At 36.7% G+C, this 24,482-nt stretch overlaps 2 protein-coding genes across 3 annotated transcripts in view; one reads left to right on the plus strand and one right to left on the minus strand.

The window, feature by feature from the left end:
- MYEF2 (myelin expression factor 2) overlaps window positions 1-9,504 on the plus strand; it is a 40,043-nt gene extending 30,539 nt beyond the window's left edge. For both annotated transcript variants that reach the window (XM_015097059.4, XM_027971851.3), the window contains one exon: window positions 657-9,504. In XM_015097059.4, coding sequence (XP_014952545.2) covers window positions 657-820 — 164 coding nt within the window. In that variant the 3' untranslated portion in view covers window positions 821-9,504. The remainder of the gene's footprint in view (window positions 1-656) is intronic.
- Window positions 1,403-22,425, minus strand: SLC24A5 (solute carrier family 24 member 5). The gene is given in 9 exon segments (NM_001252181.1): window positions 1,403-1,725; window positions 2,206-2,307; window positions 4,174-4,380; window positions 7,074-7,357; window positions 9,152-9,252; window positions 10,106-10,209; window positions 10,301-10,384; window positions 21,206-21,385; window positions 22,305-22,425. Coding segments are annotated over 9 exon segments (1,506 nt in total).
- Between the last annotated feature and the right edge of the window lie 2,057 nt (window positions 22,426-24,482).

Raw genomic sequence — 24,482 nt, forward strand, 5'->3', positions numbered from 1 at the left:
TCATCATCAGTGTTTTCTACCTTTATTGATTTAAATCTATAGTATCTCTTCCATGTCTGTTTCCATAAATACTTGGTGCCACTCTTAGATGTAGAGTTCAAATTAAGATATTGAATAAATGACTTTGCACTGTGGTTGAAAACAGAATTAGTGGAGCCCTTTGTGGACCTGGTAAAATTCCTGGGTTGTTGTTACTGTTTTCAGGGATAAACAGTGATATGGAGGATAAAAGGGAAAGAAAAGAGATTAGGGGATTGAGTATAAAACAAGAAATTAAAAAAAAAAATTTTGTTTGGATTTGTGTTTGTTTTTAGGCATGGTAACTAGGTATTGTTTTGTGCTAGCTTACCTTATTTTGCTATAAAATTCAAGTAAAGATTTACATTAAAATTTTTCATTCTAAAAATATTAAATCCTAAGCAAATCTATTTTTATTTCAATTTTATATATTATAACATTTATTACTGTATATGAATTGCATTATATACAGAATATAAAATGATGAGAGTAATACTTATATGATGTGCTATTTTAAAATCATTAATGTTTTTAGCCAAGTTACTTGTCACTTCATAGGCTATGAGAAATTTCAAACCTGTATACTGAAATGGAACCTGTTTAAACTGACAGGTAATTCTATAATTTTTCTTTTACAGGTCATGTAATGTTTGCAGAAATAAAAATGGAGAATGGAAAGTCAAAAGGCTGTGGAACGGTCAGATTTGACTCCCCAGAATCAGCTGAAAAAGCCTGCAGAATAATGAATGGCATAAAAATCAGTGGCAGAGAAATTGATGTTCGCTTGGATCGTAATGCATAATTTGAAACCACGGTTAGAACATTCTTACATCTGTTTTGCTGAATCTCCTAGTAAATGTCATTTTTTTAAAGTAATACTGTCTGCTTACAAAAAGTTGTAAAAATGAACTTCTAAAACTCCCACCAGTTTTTAACAGTATAGTGTTAAATATACTGTGATTTTTTTGTTAATCTCAAGTTTGGGTTTTTAAGACAGCAAGTCTGGTCATTCAGTTTAAATGAATGGTTATACTGTTTTTAATGAAGTAAGCCATTTTCTTGTTATTTTCAGTTCTGCATAGTGGGATTTGTTTGTTAAAAGTGTCCCCAGCTGTTATCAACCTACTGTAAGGTAAAGCAAGGATGGTTTTTTCCAAAACTTCTGTTTAATATATGTAATTGTCCTTGAAAAGAAAGGGCTCAGACAAATTAGGAAATGATTTTGATTGGCTTTAAATAACTTTTGTTGGTGATAAAAAATTACTGTAAGTAAGTTTTAAATTCTGAAGTTCAGAATATTTTTTATTTGAGTTAAATGAAGAAATGAAGTTTTTCTTCTCTGCCCTTCCCCATCATTCACATTTTCCACATAACACTGTTAACATTAATCACCACAGCCCCTTATTTTATTGTTTCCAATAATTCCAAGTTCATATAGAACTGATAATGTTGTAAGCCCCAAGTACAGTAACAGACAGACTACTCCCAACTTTCTGTCTAGTTTCCAGCCATTGAGGTGAACTGCTAAGAAAAGGAAAACAATTGAAATGTTGAGAAAGATGGTTATGTAAGTTAGTCCTCTACTGTTCACTTCTACAGGAGCAGATGGATTTATAAATGCAGTTTTAATAAACCATGGAACACCTAGGCATAGCATATCAAAGACATTGGATCCCACGATGTTAGACATAGCCATATCTCCTTTGCCTGCAAAAAAAAAAGCATGTTGTTAAATGTGCATACCAATACTGTATTTTATTAATAAGCTTCATAAGAAAAAACACTGGATACATTTTCTGTTTGTTTTGGAAAATTATTGTATTAGAGCAAAAGTCTTACTGAATTTGTATTTTTAAATTTTAGGGGGTTAGTATTTAAAGTCTTAACATTTATTTATCTAATAATAATTATCCGTATTTATTAAACCATTTTTCAATAAGGTATGTAGATTACTTGTTGCTTTTCATTCTAACATGGTTAATTACAATTTAATTCACATTTCAGGTGAATATTATTTAGGAGATTAGATTTAGTGAAATTAATCTATTAAATAGTAAATGCTTCCTCTTGAGTTCTTTTTTCTTCAAAGGGTGTTACTGAGGAAATATTTTAAAGGTATCCTTGCTCATTGTATTTCAGTCAGGCTTTTAAGAATGGGCATTGCAGCTTGAGGGACCCAGTTCTTACCTTTTCTTGCAACCAACACACTTGCGATCGTGTCTGGTATGCTTGTTCCTGCTGCTAATAAAGTAAGGCCCATTACTGTATCTGGAATTTCTAATGTTTCCCCTGTAACAAACACAGATATTATATATTACAAATCTTATAGATTCACTAACTGTTCTCTGCAGATATTTCTTTCCTGAAAAAGAAACTAGACATATTTAGATTTCAGAACCAATATGTACTTAGATTTTAGGTAGCAAAATATTTGAATAATATTGGTGAATTGGTAACCAAGGTAGCACAGATTTTTCATGACAGATGGTGATATTTAATACACAAAATTCTACCAAGGAATAATTTCCCTATCTGGTATGCTTATAGAAGTTTTGGATGTCCACTGTTATCAAGGCTGTTGCTTAAAATATGCCAATAAGATTGGTCATTTTCTCTTTTCCTTTTTAAAAACATTTCCTAAAGAGGTCAGATTTAAGCAAATTATTTATAGCTATTTTTAGGCTGTAAATGTGTTAACATGGTATGCATTTTTAATGTTCTACTTTAGTGATATACCTTAGTTTAGGTGTTTCCTTTGGGAAATCATAAATCTGAGGAAAACAGAATAGGCTTCTACTTGAGTCTTTCTAACTTTGTGGTCCGGGTTTAATACTTCTGTTAAATCTGATGGCAGTTCATCATTTTTCATAAATGTATGCATTTTGGGAAACAACTAGAATGTAACTGCTCTTAATATTGTAATTGAAAACTTGCTTTACAATTCTTTTTTTTTTTTCTTAAAATGTTACTTAAAAAAAACTTCAAGTAGCATATTTATTGCATGCTTATATATATTGCTGTTGGAACTGTAATTGGTTGTTAATTTGTTAACTGGTTTGCCAGAGTTCATATGTACATAAATAACACTAACATTTATCATTTTGGGGACTGTTCTGTGATCTAGTACTTGATTTTGTTCTTTTCTTAATTTCCTAATGTCAAATGTGATCTGGCTGAGAACATTTATGGAGAGCTTTAATAGGAAGGCTATTGGATTTCTCTATATTACTCATAAAAAAAATGTTCTTAGAATAGCATACTATTCTGAGTCATATATTAATTTGACAAAAGTCAGAGGTCAGGAAACTTTTTTTTGAAAGGGTGAGATAGTAATTTTTTTAGGTTTTGTAGGCTATACAATCTCTGTTGCAGTTATTCAGCTCTGCCAGTGTAATGTGAAAGCATTCATGGGTAGTATATAAATGGATGGGCTTGACTGTTTAGTAAAACTTAACTCGCAAAAACGGGAGACTCAGTGTTTGGGTACACAGGTGGTAGTTTGCTCACCTCTGATTGACCTTTTTGGGAGAAATTCCTGGTTTTTTTTTGTACTTTGCTTATATTCAGTTTTTCCTTCTGAACTAGGAGTTCTTTGGGACTAGAGCTGATTATGGCCAGGCAGTAATAGTTAAATCTTAATCATGAAAGCAGTAGAAACTAAAATGAGACTTTATTTTATACCCTTTTAATTCATTTTATAGTATGTTTATATTGCCATATTAAAAAACAAAATGTAATCCAGTTAAACAGTGAATACCCATTGTTTTCTCAAAACACTGGCACCTTGCTATATGTTAAATTATGGAATGGCATTCAGTATAAAGACTATCTTGTGGACCCATGCAATGTGATTTAATTATTAGCAACATAGAAATTCTGTGAATTTGATATAGTTCATAACATGTTCCTTTGACTTGTACCCCTGGGCTGTGTAATAGTGACCATATAGCTGACATGTGGTACACACCTCACAAAACCTGAGTGAGCTTGTTGGTATATTAATATTTAATCTTTTTGTAAATAGCACTAATCTTTATTTTTAGTCTTTGCTGAAAAACAAATTTTCTCTTTAACTAGACTATACTTAGTGAATATATGCTGTTCTTATATACAACTGATTATTTTTAAATTGTGCTCTTAAGATATTATACATACCAGTTATTGTGACCATCCAAACCAGGATATATGTAAATGCAGATATCCACAGTGCTGACATAAAAAATGTTATCACAAAATACTTTCTCCAAAACTTTCTTCTACAATCTGGTGTGGTTAGAAAAAGTAGTATAATAATGGGAAGGGATAGTACCCAAAAAATTCTTTTTAAGTCTGCTTCAGGCATGTTGAAAACACTTGGCGGATCTGTTAAGGAAAAATTAAACGATTTTGAGTTTTCTCAAATGGCCAATTAAGTTAGAATGTCCATTTAAGAAGCTATATTGAAATAAATTAGCTGTATCAGTTTTTAAGAGGCTATTTAAAACATTTGAATATCTCATTACTGATATTGCTGGCAAAAAGAAGCTAATTGAGACTTCAGGGCTGACTATAAAATGTGATACTCAGCATTTCTTGATTTGGGGTCTTAAATCCATCAAAGTGTTTAGGGTCATTCACTAAGTGTGTTAGAAATATAATGTTTCTGAAGTTTCAGTTCAACATCTCTTGATTTTCTACAATGTGGATGGTTTTTAGTAACTTTTGCTTATGGGATTAACCTGGTGTCTTCCCTTAGCAACCCCAGTTGTCTCCACTTCCCAGTATTGATACCTCTAGCCTGCCCTATGTATCACAAAATGTATACTTAGGGAGTAAAAGATAGCTATAGCATAATCTTTTTATTAAGTTGAATATTTCTGATTCTCAGGTGATTTTATGGGGCTTATTTCATCATTTTCTTTCATTAATTTACTAAACAAAATTCACCACAATTCTTAGAACTTTAAGAAAATTGGAAGTAGTATTGAATCTACAGTGTAACTTATAAAACTTGAGTTTGTTTTTTAAATTCAGTTTGTTCTATTAACTTGGTGGAAGAAGTCAATAATAATATATTAGATAAAAAGGAGACTTCACTTTAGATTGTTTAAATTTGTATGGCACTTATAAAATATTGGGTTGGCCAACAAGTTTGGTTGGTTTTTTCCATACCATCTTATGGAAAAAATTGAACAAACTTGTTGGCCAGTCCAATATTTTGCCCATCTATTAGGTCACATTACAATTAATACTAGTAAAATAACTCATAATTTTTTCTTTTTGCCACATTGCAGCAAATGGGCCAGAAAGTAACAGATATAATTTTATTGTAATAAAAAATGTTTGGACTGTTTTTTTTTTTTTAGTTTCTTGTTATAAAATTTAACTTAGAAATGTGTACTTCTTGTACCTGAAAGACTAGAAACTATAATCTTTGTAAGAAGGGGAAAATTTATGTTTTAATTTTTTCAGATAATAAATTACTAAGTTCCCTGTCTAATGTACTAAATAAAATCCAGAATCTGTTTCTTGAAACTACTTTATTTAAAAAAAAATCCCTAAATATGTATTTCTGGCTGTAGCTGAATTTGACTTCCTATATACTAAACATGTTAGTTGCTCAGTCGTGTCTGACTCTTTGCGATCTCATGGACTGTAGCCCTAACAGGCTCCTCTGTCCATGGGATTCTCCAGGCAAGAATACTGCAGTGTGTAGGTCATTCTTTTCCCCAGGGGATCTTGGAGGAGGAGGACATGGAAACCCACTGCAGTATTTTTGCCTGGAGAATCCCATGGGCAGAGGAGTCTGGTGGGCTACAGTCCATCAGGTCTCAAAGAGTCAGACATGACTGACGCGACTTAGCACATATACTATAAACATTTATTTACATGTTTTGCTACTGCTTCACATGTTTAAAATTCAGCTGTCTCCTTCCTACTTTTTCTTCACACCAGCTCTTCTTCCTAAATTCCTAGTTTTTGTACGTGGTATTCTCAGTGTTCTTACTTTGTCATGATCAAAAGCCTCAGAATTATCTCTGCTCCCATGTAGCCTTTCAGTTGCCTGGTCTTGGTGACGCTTCCTCTGCATTGTCTCACACCTGTTTTCTTGTATTCCCACTGCCTTCACCTTGTCTGCTGCTGCTGCTGCTAAGTCACTTCAGTCGTGTCCGACTCTGTGTGACCCCACAGACGGCAGTCCACCAGGCTCCCCCGTCCCTGGGATTCTCCAGGCAAGAACACTGGAGTGGGTTGCCATTTCCTTCTCCAGTGCATGAAAGTGAAAAGTGAAAGGGAAGTCGCTCAGTCATGTCCGACTCTTCGAGACCCCATGGACTGCAGCCTACCAGGCTCCTCTGTCCATGGGATTTTTCAGGCAAGAGTACTGGAGTGGGGTGCCATCGCCACCTCCGTCACCTTTTCTAAGCATCTGTTAAACACATCAGTTGGTTCAGTAGCATGTCTTTTATCTCATATTTCAGTTCTGATAATTTCTCTGCAAACCTGCAAACGCTATTAATCTAGCATTTAAGACTGTCGTATTCCTTCCGATCTACTTTTCTTCTGCTTCCATTCTGCACATTCAGTCCTCCAGTTATGTTAGTACTTGACAAGCCTTTTTCCCATGTTATTTCTTTGTCAGTCCATGGAATGCTTTTTACTGTTAGCTCTGCATCATTTACTTATGACATATGAAGTCTGATAAAACTTCAGTAGCTATTACCATAAATCAAGTTGTTAAAATCTTACTAGAATATTCTACAAGGCTTAGTTTGTCTCTGTGATAATCTTTCCTATCTGACCATCCTCATCAAATTTTTTTTACCATCTGTCCCATTTAGGAACTATGTTTATGCTTTATTTCTTTCTCTTTACAGTATTTAAATGTTCATATTTTAGCTATTTTGGTTTTTTTCTGAAATATTGGAAGCTTCTTTAAGGATAGGTCTGCCTCTTGATCATCTCTAAATTCCCATAGTATTTTTAAAATAGTAAGTGTATAGTACTTGCTGAATTGAAATGAAATTAAGTTTTGCTAGTAATAAACTTAATAATGGTCATGATGTGGTTATTACCTTCACAAACCTGACTAAGACCATGTAAACTTAAAGAAAGTTGGGAGTAGCCAGAATCTTCATGAAATATTCCACTGTCAGTTCTTGATTGCCTACGGATGAATGGTTGATCCTCATCTTCCCATCCCATCAGTGGCTGTTGTTCACTTCTCTCTTCTATTGCTTTGGCAAGACAGGTACAGCAAGGACTGCATTTCTTTATAATATATTGGTTAATTTTAATGTCAAAACACAGCACCACAACATATAATCCGTATATCAAAAGCAGTAAAGTTCCTTCATACCTATAAATTAGAGAAATTTGTGTGGTTTTCAACTTAAAGTGAAAGTTATTTTAGAGTTAGTAGTTTTGGGGCAGTATCTGCTTAATTTTCTAATGAAACAATAGAACAGAAATATTCTAGATACATTTTGATTTTGTAGATGGGTCCAGATTTGGTTACAACATTATAAAAGACTTACTGATGAAAGTTCTACACTGTCCTTTTTGTATTTTAAAAACAAGGATTATAAACTCATTCTTAATTTGTAGAATCCTTCCAAATAGCAGGCATGGAAAGTTCTTTGAAAATGTGTGTTAGTCACTTAGTCGTGTCTGAATCTTTGCGACCCAATGGAGTGTAGCCTGCCAGGCTCCTCTGACCATGGAATTCTCCAGGCAAGAATACTGGAGTGGGTTACCATTCCCTTCTCCAGGGGATCTTCCCAACCCAGGGATCAAGCCTGAGTCTCCTGCACTACAGGCAGATTCTTTACCCTCTGAGCCACCTGGGAGGTCCTATTTGAAAATAATAGTAATTACAAATTTTCAAAGTGAAAGTGAAACTAATGAATAGTGATAGGGCTTCTCCACCTCAGTTCATTGAAAGAAGATAATAATTATAAGAATATAGTATACCTTCATTTCAGTTGTTTTGGTATAGGAATTCTATGCTAAATCAGAATATGTTAGACTTTGGCTGAAGCTTTTCAATTCGCTATACTGAGATTTTTTGATGATTTTAATGTAAATAAGTTTGGCTTACACCGTTTTCCTATACTCTATTGCTATTTAGAGAATTTTGATTATCTGATGCCATCACATTTGAACCTTGCATTTACCAATTATTTTATAGCTAGTGAATCACTGCTACAGCTTGAAAGCACAGAGTTCTTGATTCCCCTTATGAAAGGAGCATTACCTTGGATACTCCCACAGTCATTGTCCCCTGGCAGACAACTGCCAAGTCCCAGAAGCACTTCTGTTGTAACCAACAGTCTTTCCTTGGGAGACAGACTAGATTTCAGGAAGATTCACTTTGAAAATTTACTCCCTGCTAGGTCTGAAGTTTCTTGATAGTAGGTATTAGAGCAGCACTGCCAAACTAGTATTCCAGAGGGGTGCCATTGACCTCCACCATCAGGCAATGTATAGTCTGTGTGTCTGTGTTTTACATTTATTCATCTGTTAAGACTCATATCATAGTGATCAATACCTAACAAATACCTGGTACGTGTTAGCTGGAAAAGTGACTGTTTCCATTTTCTTAGAATGACAAGGCATGGGGAGATTATAAAGAAAACAAATAGCTTTTAGTTTTGAAACCTAAAACATTTTTAATTTTTAGAGGAAGAGGCCTATATTTCTCTTACTAAATGAACATCAGGGAAAAAGTTGGAGGAATTCAAAGGGACTTTGTTTATTTCTTTGTTATCTCTCTAATTGTGTGATCATGGCCACTTCTAACTGAGGAAAGGTAAACAACCCAACAGATGAAAAAGCCACCTGTTGGGGCTTTAACAAACATCAAAATTTGGAAACTTTCTGAGAAGGTAGTCAGTAGGGAAAAGGAAGGATGGTAACATCCACTGGTTAGACCAAAAGGAAGACTGATTTGACTGAAAAATTGCCAAGGGAGAACTACCCAACCAGCAAGTGTGATGAGGTTAGCTCAGATCTACAGGAAAAATGTATGGAAGTGGTAGATAATTAAGAAGTAAAAGAAATAACGTTTCTGAAAAAAAAGTTACTAAACTAGAATTTTATAAAAGTACTCTCTAATTGGTTTACATAAGAGTAATGATTGTTTCAAGCTTACCAGTAAACTTGGTTGTCAAATATTATGGCAAGAAGTGCTGCTACACTGATAGCATATGCCACACAGTCTCTGAATAGGGGCCAACATGATAGTGTTGAAACCTGTAAAAATAATTAATGTTTCCATTACACTATTACTTCTTCAAGTACTTGCTTAGTGTAATACTAAAATTATTTGTATATTTGTAGTTAAACATTGTTATCTTTTACATATTGCTTTTAGAGAAAGGAATTTTAAGAAAAATTGTGTTTCTAAACCTAGTCTGATTTTCATAAATTTGACCAAGAGGTATTTGTGGGTTAAAATTGAATACATGTTGTTTTTCTACTGATTAATAAACTTAATTAAACACATCCCTAGTGCCTTGTTTGTTCCAGACTATAAACAGTTCTTTTTTTTCTTTGTCTTTTTTTTAATAAATTTATTTATTTTTTAATTGAAGGATAATTGCTTTACAGAATTTTGTTCTTTTCTGTCAAAACTCTGTCAAATTCTGTTGTTTTCTGTTATTTCTATGGATGAAGCTAGAGCCTATTATACAGAGTGAAGCCAGAAAGAGAGAAATATCATATACTAATGTGTATATATAGAATCTAGAAAAATGGTACTGAAGATTTATTTGCAGGGCAGCAGTGGAGAAACAGACATGGAAAATAGACTTATGGACATGGGGAGAGGGGTGGAGAGGATGAGATGCATGGAGAAAGTAACATGGAAACATATTACCATATGTAAAATAGATAGCCAACGGAAATTTGCTGTATGTCTCAGGAAACTCAAACAGGGCCTCTGTATCAACCTAGAGGGGTGGGATGGGGAGGGAGATGGGAGGGAGGTTCAAAAGGGAGGGGATATATATATACCTATGGCTGATTAATGTTGCGGTTTGACAGTAAGCAGTTCTTATAATTTGTCCAGACAATATATTTTGTTGAATAAAGTTTTCTTACGTACCACATTAGATAGTAAGCCACAGGCTGCACAGATACCAAGGAGGTTATAGATTGCAGATCCAAGAATGGTGCTAATGCCAATATCGCCCTTTGTGATAAATACACCTATGAGCCAGATTGTAGCTAAGTTAGTGTTGTCTTGGAGAAGATCAAATAACACCGATTAAGCAAAAAAAATATAAGGAGTGGTATTTACCTAGGAAAGCAGTAACTAATTCAGGAGCTGAACTACCGGCTGCCATAAAAGTTGCACCTGCAACATCCTGGGACAGTCCAAAGGCTGAAGACAAATGAAATTATATTATGCCTGGTAGAGTGACAAACGGGAGCGCATGTTCGCAGAACTAAGTATATATCAAAGCAACACTTTCATAGAAAGCCATTGTTACTAGCTTCAACTGGGAAACAGCCAATAGAGGAAGCCTTCTAGGCACTATTTACCCTATATCAGAAAGTTAAAATTAGAATGAAAATTCAGGTTTCCAAGCCATTGATAGCAATCCTTTGTCAATGTTTATTGTTTATTATTGATTTTTGAGTCTTCCCAGACCCTCAGACTCTGGTGTGCTTGGTTGAGTCCCTGTCACCTGTAGTCAGTATTTCCTTATTCTTACCTGTGGGACCATTACCTGTTGCTTATTCTCCAGTCCATCTCAACTTCTGCTTCTCTACTGAGATATCTGCCTTTGACATTACTGATTTCTTTTTTTGTTGGTGGTGTAGCAGGTTGAATTTTATAAAAATAGCTACACTATTTCTGCCCACATGGTTTTTCAGAACCTGTCCATTCCCTGTCAAACAAACTAAAACAAAAAACAAGGTGGAGTTTTATGTATTTTGAGCCTAGATGAGCCTTTGTGACCGCTGAAAGTATTGCAGAACCATATGCCTGAAGCTAGGACATAAAAGGTGATTTTTCACCTTTCTAATTGTTCTCTCTAGGGACATTTGCTTCAGAGCCCTAAGCTACCACATAAAAACCATGGCTGCCATATAGGAAAGACGCTGTGAAGAGCCCACATACAGATGCCTTAGGAACCCCTGCTGTTTCAGCCCCTCAGTTTTGAATCCTCCCGTCCCAGCACCAGACATGCGAAGGAGGGAGCTTTCAGATAATTCTAGTCATTTTTCTGACTATCACTGCATGAAAGACCTCAAGCAAGAACCGTCCAGCTGAGGCCAGTAAACCCTTAAAGCTATGAGAAGTCTGAAATGATTGTTCTTTTAAGCCCCTAGTTTTGGGGTGATTTCCTAAGAAGCCATTGATAACTGGAACACCTGTTTATCTATTTGTTGTATTTATTGACCACCTACTGTACCAGATGCTTTTTTTATGTGATAGGAATGTGGCAGTCACAAAACAGACAAACATTTCTCTTCTGGAATTTAATTCCAGTGAGCGCAAACAGACAAGAAAAAATACGTACTGTGTTAGAAGGAGCAAAAGTCAGGTGTGAAGTTGCTCAGTAATGTCCAACTCTTTGTGACCCCATGGACTATAGCCTACCAGTTTCCTCCATCCATGGGATTTTCCAGGCAAGAATATTGGAGTGGGTTGCCATTTCCTCCTCCAGGAGATCTTCCCGACCCAGGGACTGAACCCGGGTCTCCCACATTGTAGGCAGATGCTTTACTGTCTGAGCCACCAGGGAAGCTCGAAAGTCAGGAGGGGGGATATAAAATGTCATGGAAGAAAGATTGTAATTTTAGATTGGGTAACCAGAAAGGACTTCACCGAGATGCTAACAAAGTGAGGGAGTAGCCACACATAGACCTGGGAGTCATATAGGCAGATGGAGTGCATGCAAAGGTTTTGAGGTAGACGCTAGCCTATATGTTCAAGAAACAGAAAGGCCAGAGTGTCTGGAATAAAGCTTGTGAAGGAGAGCTGCAGATGATGGAGTCCAAGGTGATAGATGGCCAGATCATATAAAGCCTTGTGGATCCTAGCAAGCACTTGGGCTTTTACTGTGAAAAATATGGGAAGTGCTTGGAAAGATGGGCTTCCCTGGTCGCTCAGCTGGTAAAGAATCTGCCTGCGAGGGAGGAAACCCTGGTTCCATTCCTGGGTCAGGAAGATCTGCTGGAGAAGGGATAGGCTACCCACTCCAGTATTCTTGGGCTTCCTTGGTGGCTCAGCTGTTAAAAAATCTGCCTGCGGTGCAGGAGACCTGGTTTGGGAAAATCTGAGTTTGATCCCTGGTTTGGATAACTTCTCCCCTGGAGAAGGGAATGACTACCCACTCGAGTATTTTGGCCTGGAGAATTCATAGAGTTGGACACGACTGAGTGACTTTCACTTTCACTTTTGGAAAGACATCTACAGTGTTGCTGGTGATACTAGCCACAGTCATCTTTTGTTTATCCTCATGAGGCTGTCTGGTCTCAGTGGTCAAACCAGCTCCAGTCAGAACTGTTTTGCTACCTGTTATGCCTCCACTGGGAAAAATCCTCTCAGGATAGTTGGAGTTACCAAATCCAGGTTCTCTATCCTATTTGCCTTTGGTCATGTTGCTTGATGAACACTATTTGTGGTGACTAATGAAGGGACAGAAGTAATAATTTATGTAAGTTACATTTCATAGCATTTCTTTAATTGGTTGGAGTGATTTACATTTCATAGCATTTCTTTAATTGGTTGGAGTGATTTTGCATGTATATATAGTATTTATACTTTTACTACAACTCTGATACATAGAAGGTCCAGTTGGTCATAAAACTTAGAAAAGATGAAGCATATTGTTCTATTAACTTCTTAAAAATTTTATGAATTAAATAATATATTCATGGCATACAATTCACTTTCATATACATAATTTAATCATCTCAGCTATTCCTTGAAATGAGTGTTAGTTGCTCAGTTGTGTCCTACTCTTTGTGGTTCCATGAAGCCTGTCAGGCTTCTCTGTCCATGAAATTCTCCAGGCAAGAATACTGGAGTGGGCAGCCATTCCCTTCTCCAGGGGATCTTCTCGACTCAGCTGAAACCCAGGTCTCCTGCATTGCAGGCAGATTCCTTACCATCTGAGCCACCAGGGAAGTTCTGAGTTGTGGTGTTTCCATTTCACATATAAAAAACAGATAATCAGAAGGTTAAGTAACTTAAAGTGACATGGAAAGTAAGGGTCTTAAATGTGAGGAGTTTGGGCGTAAACCCCAAGTCTATTGATTCTAAACATGAAACATGAAAGTGAAAATCACTCAGTTGTATCCCACTTTTTGCAACCCATGCAGTCCATGGAATTCTCCAGGCCAGGATACTGGAGTGGGTAGCCTTTCCCTTCGCCGGGGGATTTTCCCAACCCAGGGATGGAACCCAGGTCCCCCGCATTGCAGGTAGATTCTTTACCAGCTGAGCTATACCTAAGTCCAGTGTTATTTCTTTTTCACCACAGAAACTCAGTATCAGAAAGGCACTGAGGCAATTTAAGATGGGAGGTGGTTGAGTCATTTTCTTCCCTTCCTTGTGGCACTGGTACGTAACTTCCCCCATTGTATTCTTTTCTAGGGGGAAAAAATAGCTAGTGAGAGTAATAATTCAGAAGTTTTCTAGCATATTTCAGAGAATGTATAAATTTAGTGATATTACCATGAATTCTTGAATGAAATCAGGGTTAACTAATACGTGGAGGAAATTGAAAAAAGAACAAAATATGTTAAACTGTCTAAACTTGGGGCAGCTGAAGAGTGATTGGCTGATCTGCATCTAGTGCTGGCTGAAGAATGCTTCATTAGAAGAATTCAGTCTGGAGAGAGAAAAAGCGATCCATCTGGCTGTTGCAAGGTAAGAAAATAAGTGACCCTTCTGAACACTTTCTTTCTCAAAAGGCATTAACAATAAAGCTTGTTGCTATTCACTGGGCTCTGTTCCAGTTATGAAAAGAAGAGCTCTCTACAGATGAATTATAAAACTTCAAAGATATTTTAACAAGTTATATCTTAAGGTTCTAAGCATATTTTGTAGAATGGTTTATACCTTTGAACTTTAGAATCGACTGGCTTTGTCTTCACTGACCTTTGGGTAGCATTTCTCTCTGTTATAGTTTATTATTAAAGATAAATTGTTCTGTCCCCCCCCCCCCAAGAGCTATTACTTTTTTCCCCCTCTCTATTACTCTAAAGGACTAATCATATTTCCTTGAGGATATAGTAGAAATGTTCAAGGTGAGTTTTCTTTATAGGTTTAGATATTACATTGGTTATATAAAGTACAACTTTATGATAATGAACTGATTACTAAAACTCAACAGACTTTTTCTTAAGTGTTTTCTCTTCTCTGATACCGTGCTGCAAAGTTTATAACCATCTTTGCAAATCTTTTTCTGGAAATATAGAAAAAGAGTTTTAAACTAAAATGGAAACCTGGCTTCTGGCCCTGCCAGTACCTTAATGTGAGAATTTAGATAAGTCATTCAGACAAGGCTTGTATTTTGCCATCTGTAATAGGGTTGGAATATACAAATCTTTGAGGTATCTTCTAATTTTTATCAAATTTAAAAATTATAAAATATGAATTCTATGCCTTACACCTCTGGACCACCTCTTATTGTTAGATAAATTCCTTTTATAATTAAAAACCCCTAGGTTAACTGAAAATTTAGAAGATAGAGGAGAAAACAGATGGGAGGGAGCATCATTTATACTTTTACCATTGTATTTTAACCATTGCTACCTTTTTAAAAATGTATTTTCAATTCTTTTCACATGTACATTTAACAGAGTTACAAGACTAGGCTATAAGCAATTTGGTGTCTTCTGGTACAATTTTATAAAGTCCTCAGTGATAGCAAATTTTTATGCTTTGTGAATGGATTTGAGTTTTGGAAGCAATTAAGTCATTCAGACCCAATTCTAGTGACTATGGTGGGTAGTCATGCTGAGTAACTCTACTTAGGATTCAAAATGAAGTGTGACAGCAAACCAGTGTTTTGTATGATTTGCAAAATTGGTTCTGACATTAATTTCAGATATATTTCTAGAAATATTTTGAGTAAAGTCAGCATCACTGGAATAAATGCCTAGCCTCTCCATGCACAATTGCATCTATATGCTCTGTGATGCTTCTAATAGTAAATAAAAACATTTTGAGTACTTTATAGTTATCATCTCATATCTTGTTTGAGCCATAACGGAACAAATTCTGAAGCTCTGTATAATGCTTTGAAAAGCCCGATTCCACTGAAAAAGGACGCCCCCATGCCCTAATCTAACAGCTATTAGTTTCCACTTGCTGTAAGTCATTCATATAAAGCCACATGCAAGACTTTTTGTGTCCAAACCTCACAATTATCTGAGTTTTGTCTCCATAACTTGCTCAAGGTCACATAGGTAGTAGTTGCAGAGATGGGATGGGCACTTAGATCTTTCTGAGTTGAAAGAGCTGCTGTTTCTGTTATCCATGTAGGTAAGTGAAGAGATTTAATACATAGCTTTATTATTATTATTATTGCCTGTCTCTCCAATAGCATTTGGGTAATATCCAGACCACTTGACATTTATTTATCTCTGTATACCTAAGGTAGATTTAGATGCAATCCAAGGTAACCACAATGTATTTATTTATATTTTAAATTCAGATTAGTTTAGATCAGAGGAAAAAGAAAAGCAAAGAGGATGAAAATGCTCTTAAGAGGAGGATGAGTGCCTGTGTGGCCGGGAGGAAGCACTCTTCTTAGATTCTTTGTTCTTGAGGAAGGCTTTGCCTCTGTAAATTTCATAAGGATTAAGAATCAAACAATCCCCTGAAACTGTCGGCTATCCAAATGCCATACTCACAGAATTATTTGACTCCCTTTCAATTTTATCAATTTAGAATAAATTCTACCTGGAATTAAAACTTGTATTTCTTTCTTATTGTCTGTTTCTGAAACATAAAATAGAACATGGACAAATATTAGTTCAAAGCAGTATGAATAAAAAGAATTTTTAATAAAAAAGTAAATATTTTATTTAAGTATGTTTCCCAAAACCTTATTAAGATCATTTTCACTTAAGACATGTTATACTTCAAAGGATCAACATGGTGGAGGGATTAGAGTATCAACTGAATAGCATATTAGTGTAACATTTAAGACAAAAAGTTTCATAACTAGCTCATTGTGGACTTTTGGTAGTATCAAGTGACTGACCAATCACTAGGGGTTCTCAGTCTTCTCTGTAGTTAGCCTCAGAAAAGTTAAAGAAAGGTACTCTAAACAGTGATTAAATAACTCTAGAAGATCCCCATTACATATTAAAATGATATATAAAGGATTTGTTTTGGCTTTCTGCTGAACTTCTGTGTTTCTAAAAATAAACTGCTTATAAAGATGAGAGGTAATCATCCTACTATGGGCTGTAAGTTAATATAGTTTCTATTATATACAAATGTGTTCAAAGAATCTTTAGCCTCTTTTCCTTTAGAACTTAAATGGATAAAAGAGAAGATAGGATTAAAGGAAGGTGGTATAGCAACAGCATTTTCTCAGATTGGATCTACTTGGTTAAAATGACAACAAAATGTCTCAGGGTTTGTGTGTGCTTGCTTTCCTAGTGTTGAGGTGCAAAGGAGAGGTTGTTTGACTTTAATGATCATGAGTAGAGCAAGAAAGAGAAAGATCCTTAGTGGAAGCCTCAAGTGGTAGTGGTTCTAGAGGTAACTGACAGACCAATGTATATAGAACCAATGTGTATAGCTACAGAGAACGAACTCAGGTGTCTAAGCTGGGCCTGACCAGAGTATCAGCCAGAGGCTCTGTCCTCCACCACCTCCAACGTATCCCCTGCATGGAGACTGCAGTCCTAGCCACTTCAAGAATTCACCATGCTGAAGCCCCTTGTGCTAATAACCAAATGAACCACTGTCAGTGATTGGAAGAGTGGGTCATGGGACGATGGGGCTGAGGTGGGCCAGGGGCCAGCCAATTCAACCATTGTATCCTAGATTGGAACTCAGACGTGTACTCCACAGAATGTCATTGAATCAAACATGATGGTTTGGTTCCACAGTACGATGCTATAATCTCATGTGCATTGTAAACAAAATGCTTAGTTCTCATATTAATTATTGTGGGTAACCATTTATAACATTAATTTACAACCCCTAGTAGGTTGCTGAAATTCTTAACTGATGTTTTAAAGTGACTCAGTAGATTCTCATTATTTTGTAGTATACTTCCTCTGTCATTACAATGACTATTTGACGTATTTTTTAATCAAAATTTTTGGTGCCTTTGGGTGGAAAATACCTTTTAAAATTATTTAAATAACAGTTCTTCTGAAACAACCATATTATGACAGCTAATCTCAAATAAGGATATGTAAAATTATATAGCAATTGAAAACATTCTTGGGTTTTGACATTAAAGAGATCAGGGCTCTCCTGTGTACTGGCTCTGTGTGTGTGTGTGTGTGTGTGTTCAGTCATGTCCAACTCTCTGTGACCCCATGAACTGTAACCCACCAGGCTCCTCTGTCTATAGAATTTTCCAGGCAGTAATACTGGAATGGGTTGCCATTTCTTCCTCCAGGGGATCTTCCTGATTCAGGGATTAAACCTGCATCTCTTGTGTCTCTTGCACTGGCAGGCAGATTCTTTACCACTGTGCCACCTGGGAAGCCCTGTGTAGTCTTGAGAACTTATATATTCTTTCAGCCCCAGTTTTTTCATTAGTAAAACCAATCTAATAGTCCCTACTTTGTAGGGTTTTTTGGAGAACTAAAACCTTATATATTTAATTTAGAACTATGCTTGGTCTTCTATAATTGTTTATGAAAAATAACTATAATAAATACATAAGTAGTTAACATTTCAGTACAATGTATAATGCTCAGTAAATTATTTTGAGGATAGTATTAATACTTAGTTGGGTGGGACTGTTATAACTCATGCTCATCAAAGAACTATGGGGAAATGTAAAGCAATTACAGACTTTCTGAAGCTAGTTTCTGTGGATGTAAACAAATTTCAGAGAACCTGTTTTTTATTGCTGATGTCCTAATTTGGACAAGACCATGCTAAGACCTTGAAAAGAGAAATGACAGAATTAATTTGTAGGCATTTAAAAATGAATCAAGCTAGCACTATTTTTATTTCATTTTGTTGCCAGTATTTTCAATACTCAAGACAGGGATAAATTCCTAGCAGCTGAAGATAGGCAGTGGCATAGGCATCCATCAGTCACACATCCATAATAGCTACTGTGTTATATTTCAGAGCAAAAGGCAATTCACTTGAGAAACGCATGTTTGCTGATGATGTTCAAGGTAATTCCACAAGTGGCATTGTGGAAGTCATTATTATAGATATTTCATGAAGTTACTTAAAGAAGATTATTTTGAAGTATCAGTCTAAATTTTAATGCAGTAGTTTCTTCTGCAGGGCCAGAAAAGTTATTTATTTATTTACCACTCCCAAGACAGGTTTTTAATTAAAAAAAATTATTGATGGGTTAATTCTTTCAGTCAAGAAAGCAAAAAAAGGGGGATTTATTATTTTCCAGAAAAAGAAAGATTCTAAGTAGAGAGATAGTACCTTGAATTTTAAATTTCTTAGTTTTATATAATTAATATGATTTAGTTTTTCTAATGAAAAGTGTGGTATTGGCACAAACATTAATAGATCATTAGAGTATAGAGTTGAAGGTATAGAAAATGGATCAACTTTTGGTAAAATAGCAATGTACCGTATAACAAAAGAAATTCTTAGTGGAAAAAAATAAAAATACTCAAATAAATAAATGTTAAGAAAAGAAAAAACTATCAGTAGAGAGAAGATGAAATTTTTTCTGACCTAGGGATAAAAGGTATTTCTAGGTATAAAACCAAAAAAGAATCATAAAGGAAAATATTTATAAATTTACCTATGTACACTTCAATGCAGTAAACACAAAATACAAAACCAAACAAACCATAAAAAGCATATGATAGGAAAATTATGTTAGGAATTTATATTAAAAAAAAATCTTGGATATCAATAAGTAAAAGACAAATACTCCCCTAATTAGAACATGGGGAAAAAAAAACCCACAAGAACAAAACCACAAATTTCAGTACCTATATAAAATGTTTAACATCACAAATAATAATGCAAATTTTATAAAATAAACTTCTATTTTAAAGCAATTAACAAATTTAAAATGATATTATTCATGGTTTTCGGGAATGGAAGCTACCAGACATTGTGGAGGTTTTTGTTGGCACACCTTTTGTAAAATGTTTTTGGCAATGTATAAAATAAAGCTTAAAATATACATAGCTCTGCGTCTTTGTTAGGAAATGGTCAGCGAAGTTTGCAAAGATTTGATACAAGTATGAGCATTATGTAGGACAAAAAATTTAAAAATCAGATGTCTAATATACTTCAGCTACCTCATGCGAAGAGTTGACTCTTTGGAGAAGACTCTGATGCTGGGAGGGATTGGGGGCAGGAGGAGAAGGGGATGACAGAGGATGAGATGGCTGGATGGCATCACTGACTCGATGGACGTGAATCTGAGTGAACTCGGAGTTGGTGATGAACAAGGAGGCCTGGCGTGCTGCAATTCATGGGGTCGCAAAGAGTCGGACGTGACTGAGCGACTGAACTGAATAAAATTAATAATTTAAAAAATTGATAAATTTCTACCGAGTGCTCATTCTGTATAAAAACCAGTGTTAGGTGCTGAAATCATTTACAGAAGCAGGAAGTATTGTGCTACCATTAAAAATCGTGTTTTTGAAGGCTATTTAATAATATGGGGAAATGTTCACAATAAAATAGTATCTTAGGAAAAAGAAATAGTCTCAGACTGTATGTGTAGCAATATCTAAAAGACTAAAAGGAAATATACCAAATGACAACTGTGGGGATCTCTGGGTTATAGTAATGTAGGAAAGTCTATGCTTTTTCTATTTTTCTTGCATTTCATCAATCTAAGTAAAATGTTATGTTAATTTCTATTAAAGAAATGTCCATGTCAAATATAATATCAAAGTAAAACTGTATAAATAAATAATAATTATAATAAACTTACACTGACCTGTTCTATAAATATTTTGAATTAGAGAAATAAGTGTTGAGTGAAAACACTGTTGCCACATCCTGTTTTAAGTCCTAAGAATATTGCTATACTGCACTAACAAGAGAGAAAAGAGAAAAAATGACTTGCATTTCAGCAGGGGTGGGGACGGGGCCATGGGAAAAAGGGGAAAAGGAGAGTTTACATTCATGCTCTTTCCCTCTGTGAAGAAATGCTAGCAGTGTGTGTGTCTGGCAGTGGGGAAGGGGCATGCTATTTCTGTGCAATCCTGGGAGTATGCAGTGGGAAATCTAATCCTGAATTTCGACCTTCTCTGAAATGAGCATGCTCAACCAGTTAAACTAATTAAACAGGAGGTAGAGCCTGGAAATGCAGGCACTTTTGCTTAGTCATCATAATACATCACTGGTATCCGGATTTTAGGGACCAGTGCACCCATGTAAGGTCTATGCTCAGAATGCTGAGTGATACACATGATTGAAGAGACAGAACTAAAGGACTTGGCAGGTCTTATTTCCCAGAAACCAATAACTGAGCTTAATTTTTAATTACCTAATCCCTGAGGTCACTTTACATAAGATGCAGGACTTATTTATATATTTGTTGGTTCATTAACATGAATTAGTTTCCTTTCCCTCCTTGTAGGAGACTGGTAAAGGAAGAGGTAGGAGGGTGATCCTTAAAGGCATTTGTTTATCATCTACCATTTCTAAAAAGTTATAGAGATTTCAGAGTAAAAAATTTTTTTAAAAAATTGAAGTATTTGATGGCAAGTATTAGGAGCACCAAATGCATGTGTATAAAATTCTAAACAGTTTACTAACAAATAGCTAGACAATACAGTAGACAAATTGGCAATTTTTAGACGTAGTTGGTAGGATAGTTGCTTTATACCCATTAAAGATGCCCTGCTGTACATGAGCTACCAAGAAAAACCACAGTCAGGCCAGTTCCTCACGATACAGGATGCCACAACACAGACGTTAGTGTTCTGCAGCCAGGTAAGATGGACAGGATTGTTACTGAGCTTCTCCAAACACAGGCATATATGTGTGTGGCATCACTATTCTGGGAAGTTATAGTGGAGATTTCCAGCAACTTACATTCACTGATGATTTCCAAGGATGGTAGGAAGTACTCATCGCAGACAAATGACACAGCCATGAACATGTAAAGGATAATTAGGAAGTAGATTATGATGCCTCCATCTGCACGTTCCTGTTTCGTGAAAAACCCCTCAGGAAACTCCGATGATGGGGATATAACACACTGGGTGCTATTTCCTGGTAAGGAAAGGGAGGTGAAAATCTGAAGGATATTGGAGTCACGCATTCCAAGCCCACAAAGAGAAATTCCTTAAGAAAATAGTAAGTGTGGGGTTTCTGGGTGGAATTTTAAGAACTCTGGTAAAAATGTATAAATCTCTTTAGACTATGATATAATTATAGATCCTTAAAAATATTAGTCTTTGGGACCCAAAAGAGGTGTTTTAATAAAATAAAGATAGTGGATGAATTTAAAAGAAGAAATAATGAAATCGGTTTTCCTTGTCTGTTTCAACTCTAGAAGGGAATTCTGAACCCCTTTTCCTCCTAAATTAGAAACTGTATATCTAAAGATAAAAATTTCTAATATCTGTGCAATCTCATTTTCCCATTTCAGAGCCCAAATTGTCCACAAATCTCAAGGCCCACAGAAAATCATTGTTGCAGACAGCATTTATAGGATGAAAGATTCCTTTTTCTGTGAAGTCTCCAGCAATAAAATCTGAAGACTCTACTGTTTCATGATGTCTGTGTGTTATTTCAGAGCCATTTTCAAGAACCTACCCGAAGGACCGAAAGTATTCGATATCCTACCAAATGCTAAAATAATCTAAATGCTCAGTCGTGTCTGACTCTTTGTGACTGCATGGACTATAGCCCGCCAGGCTCTTCTGTCCAAGGAATTTTTCAGGCAAGAATATTGGAGCGGGTTGACATTTCCTACTCCAGGGGATCTTTCTGATCCAGGGATCAAATCAAATTCGTGTGTCTGGATTCTTTACCACTGCACCACCTGGGAAGCCCCACCAAATGCTAAAAATCCAAGCAAATACAGCGGCAAGCATAAGCAAAAGTGAGTCACGTAAGAATTCCCCTCTCTTTGTTTATTTGTATGTGGCAGTAGCAACAGGGGTGGCTGACCCCAGTGTCCACCTACCTGTAGCCCTTGGGAGACGCTGGGCCAGGGAGGCCCCTGGGGGAGGCAAGTGTGCAGTAGCCCAGAGGAGGCCGAGGAGCAGGGCCCGTCTTGCCCACCGTGGGCCCCCTTTGATCTGCATTCCAGTAGCAATCTTTCTGCAGCGTGCAGCCTTGGGAAGGGAGAAAAGGAGGATTAAGCTGGATCATGTGAGGAGTCTCCTTCCTGCCCCACGCCCTGCCCAGGGCACATCACAGCAAGGCCAGTGCTTGAGGGAGGGTGACTGGAGTAAGTTAAGCTACTCTGCTCAGCAGCTGTAAGCCTCAGAGAGGCTGGAAGAGGTGGAGAGGAGGGGGACAGTCCCCTGGCCCATGGTCCCTGAGGGCAGATCGAGGCAGCTCGTTCTTATGTGGACTGATTTTATTGTCTTCATAGTGGCTTTGCTTTTTTTTTTTTTTTTAAATTGAGGATAATTGCTTTATAGTATTGTGCTGGTTTCTGCCATACACCAAGGAAAATCAGTCATAATTCTATGTATCTATCCCTTCCCTGTTGAGCCTCCCTCCCCACTTCCATCCCACCCTCTAGGTCATCACAGAGCTCCAGGCTGGGCTCCCTGTGTTGTACAGTAGCTTCTCACTAGCTATCTGTTTAGCATATGATAGTGTATGTACAGCAGTGCCACTTTCTCAGTGTGTCCCACCCTCTCCTTCTTGCTCTGTGTCCACAAGTCTGCTCTACGTCTGTGTCTCCACTCCTGCTGTGGGCTTTCTCCAGATTTCTAAGAACCTGAGTTTACAAGTGCTTCTACCCCTCTCTCCAGCGCTTCTAGAAGTTGTTGGAGCTGATGTCTATGTGTTCTTTGGCTGTTTATACACTTTTATACTGCTGTTTTGGGGCCTCTCATTCTCTCTCCATTTAGGGCTCCACACAGGGAGGTCATGAAAGAGGCTCCTACAATAATCTCCTGGAGAAATGATGGTGACTTGAACCAGAGCAACAACAGTGGGGGAGCAGAGAAGCGGGCAGCTTCAAGAACTAGTAAGAGCCATCGTGGATGAAGGCTATTTGATCATTGATTAGCTGTGCTCTCTGCCAGAGGTTCGAAAATGCAAACTGGACACGCCAGTGAGTGTTCAAATATAAACTACTATCTTCCCTGCTTAAGCATTTACTGGGCTTGCTGGAATGTTAAGAACTTCTGGCAGTGTGGTAACATGTAGCAAATAGCACAGGCTCTGAAGCCAGACCTCTTGGTTTGAATCCTAGCATTGCTACTTACTAGCTATAAGACCTTGGGCAAGCTATTTAACCTCTCTCCTCTTCTGTTCCGTTCTCTGTAAAACAAGAAGGTTATAGTACCCTCTATTTGGGCTGTGTGCAGATTACATAAATGAATGCATGTCATCTGCTTAGAACAGCCTCTGCCCCTTGGTCAATTTTACCTAGCTATCTATTATCTATCATGTTCAGTTCAGTTCAGTCACTCAGTCCTGTCAGACTCTTTGCAACCCCATGGACTGCAGCACGCCAGGCTTCCCTTCCTTCACCAACTCCTGGAGCTTGCTCAAACTCATGTCCATTGAGTCAGTGATGCCATCCAACCATCTTGTCCTCTGTTATCCCCTTCTCCTCCTGCCTTCATTGTTTCCCAGCATCAGGGTCTTTCCCAATGAATCAGTTCTTTGCATCAGGTGTATTATTATTGCTATTTTATTACTTTTGATTAAGATAGAAGCTTGGCCATAAGGGTAATTTTTAGTTTTGCAGCTCCTGTGGTTCCTTTGCTTTGCAGAAAAGAGCATAAAAAGTGTTCTATTTGCTTAGTTTTAAATTTAGAAACTGGTTTTTTCTGGTGGAAAGGAGTAAGTTGCTTCCGATGTTTGTGATCTTGATTTGGTGAAAATTCTCAAACACCCCCTTTGTTTTGCTGGGAATTGTTACCCATTATAAACCTCTCAGAAACCATCATTTCCAGGAACTGGCTACCCAGATGTGTGGTGTGGTTGTGAAGCTGGGATAATGAGTCACCAAAGTGTAGCCCAGGAACAGAGCAGATTCCCAGCAAGCAGAGTTCTGGCTGCTGCTACCTGCAGGAGGTGGCACCCTGGACCACTGGCCTGTGGTCTCAATGCCAGCAGTGCTAACCCCCTGGGAAGATACCACTTAACTTTGTGTGTGTGGAAGTGTTTCATGAAC

This window comes from Ovis aries, chromosome 7, assembly GCF_016772045.2.
Source record: "Ovis aries strain OAR_USU_Benz2616 breed Rambouillet chromosome 7, ARS-UI_Ramb_v3.0, whole genome shotgun sequence".
NCBI classification, from domain to species: Eukaryota; Metazoa; Chordata; class Mammalia; order Artiodactyla; family Bovidae; genus Ovis; species Ovis aries.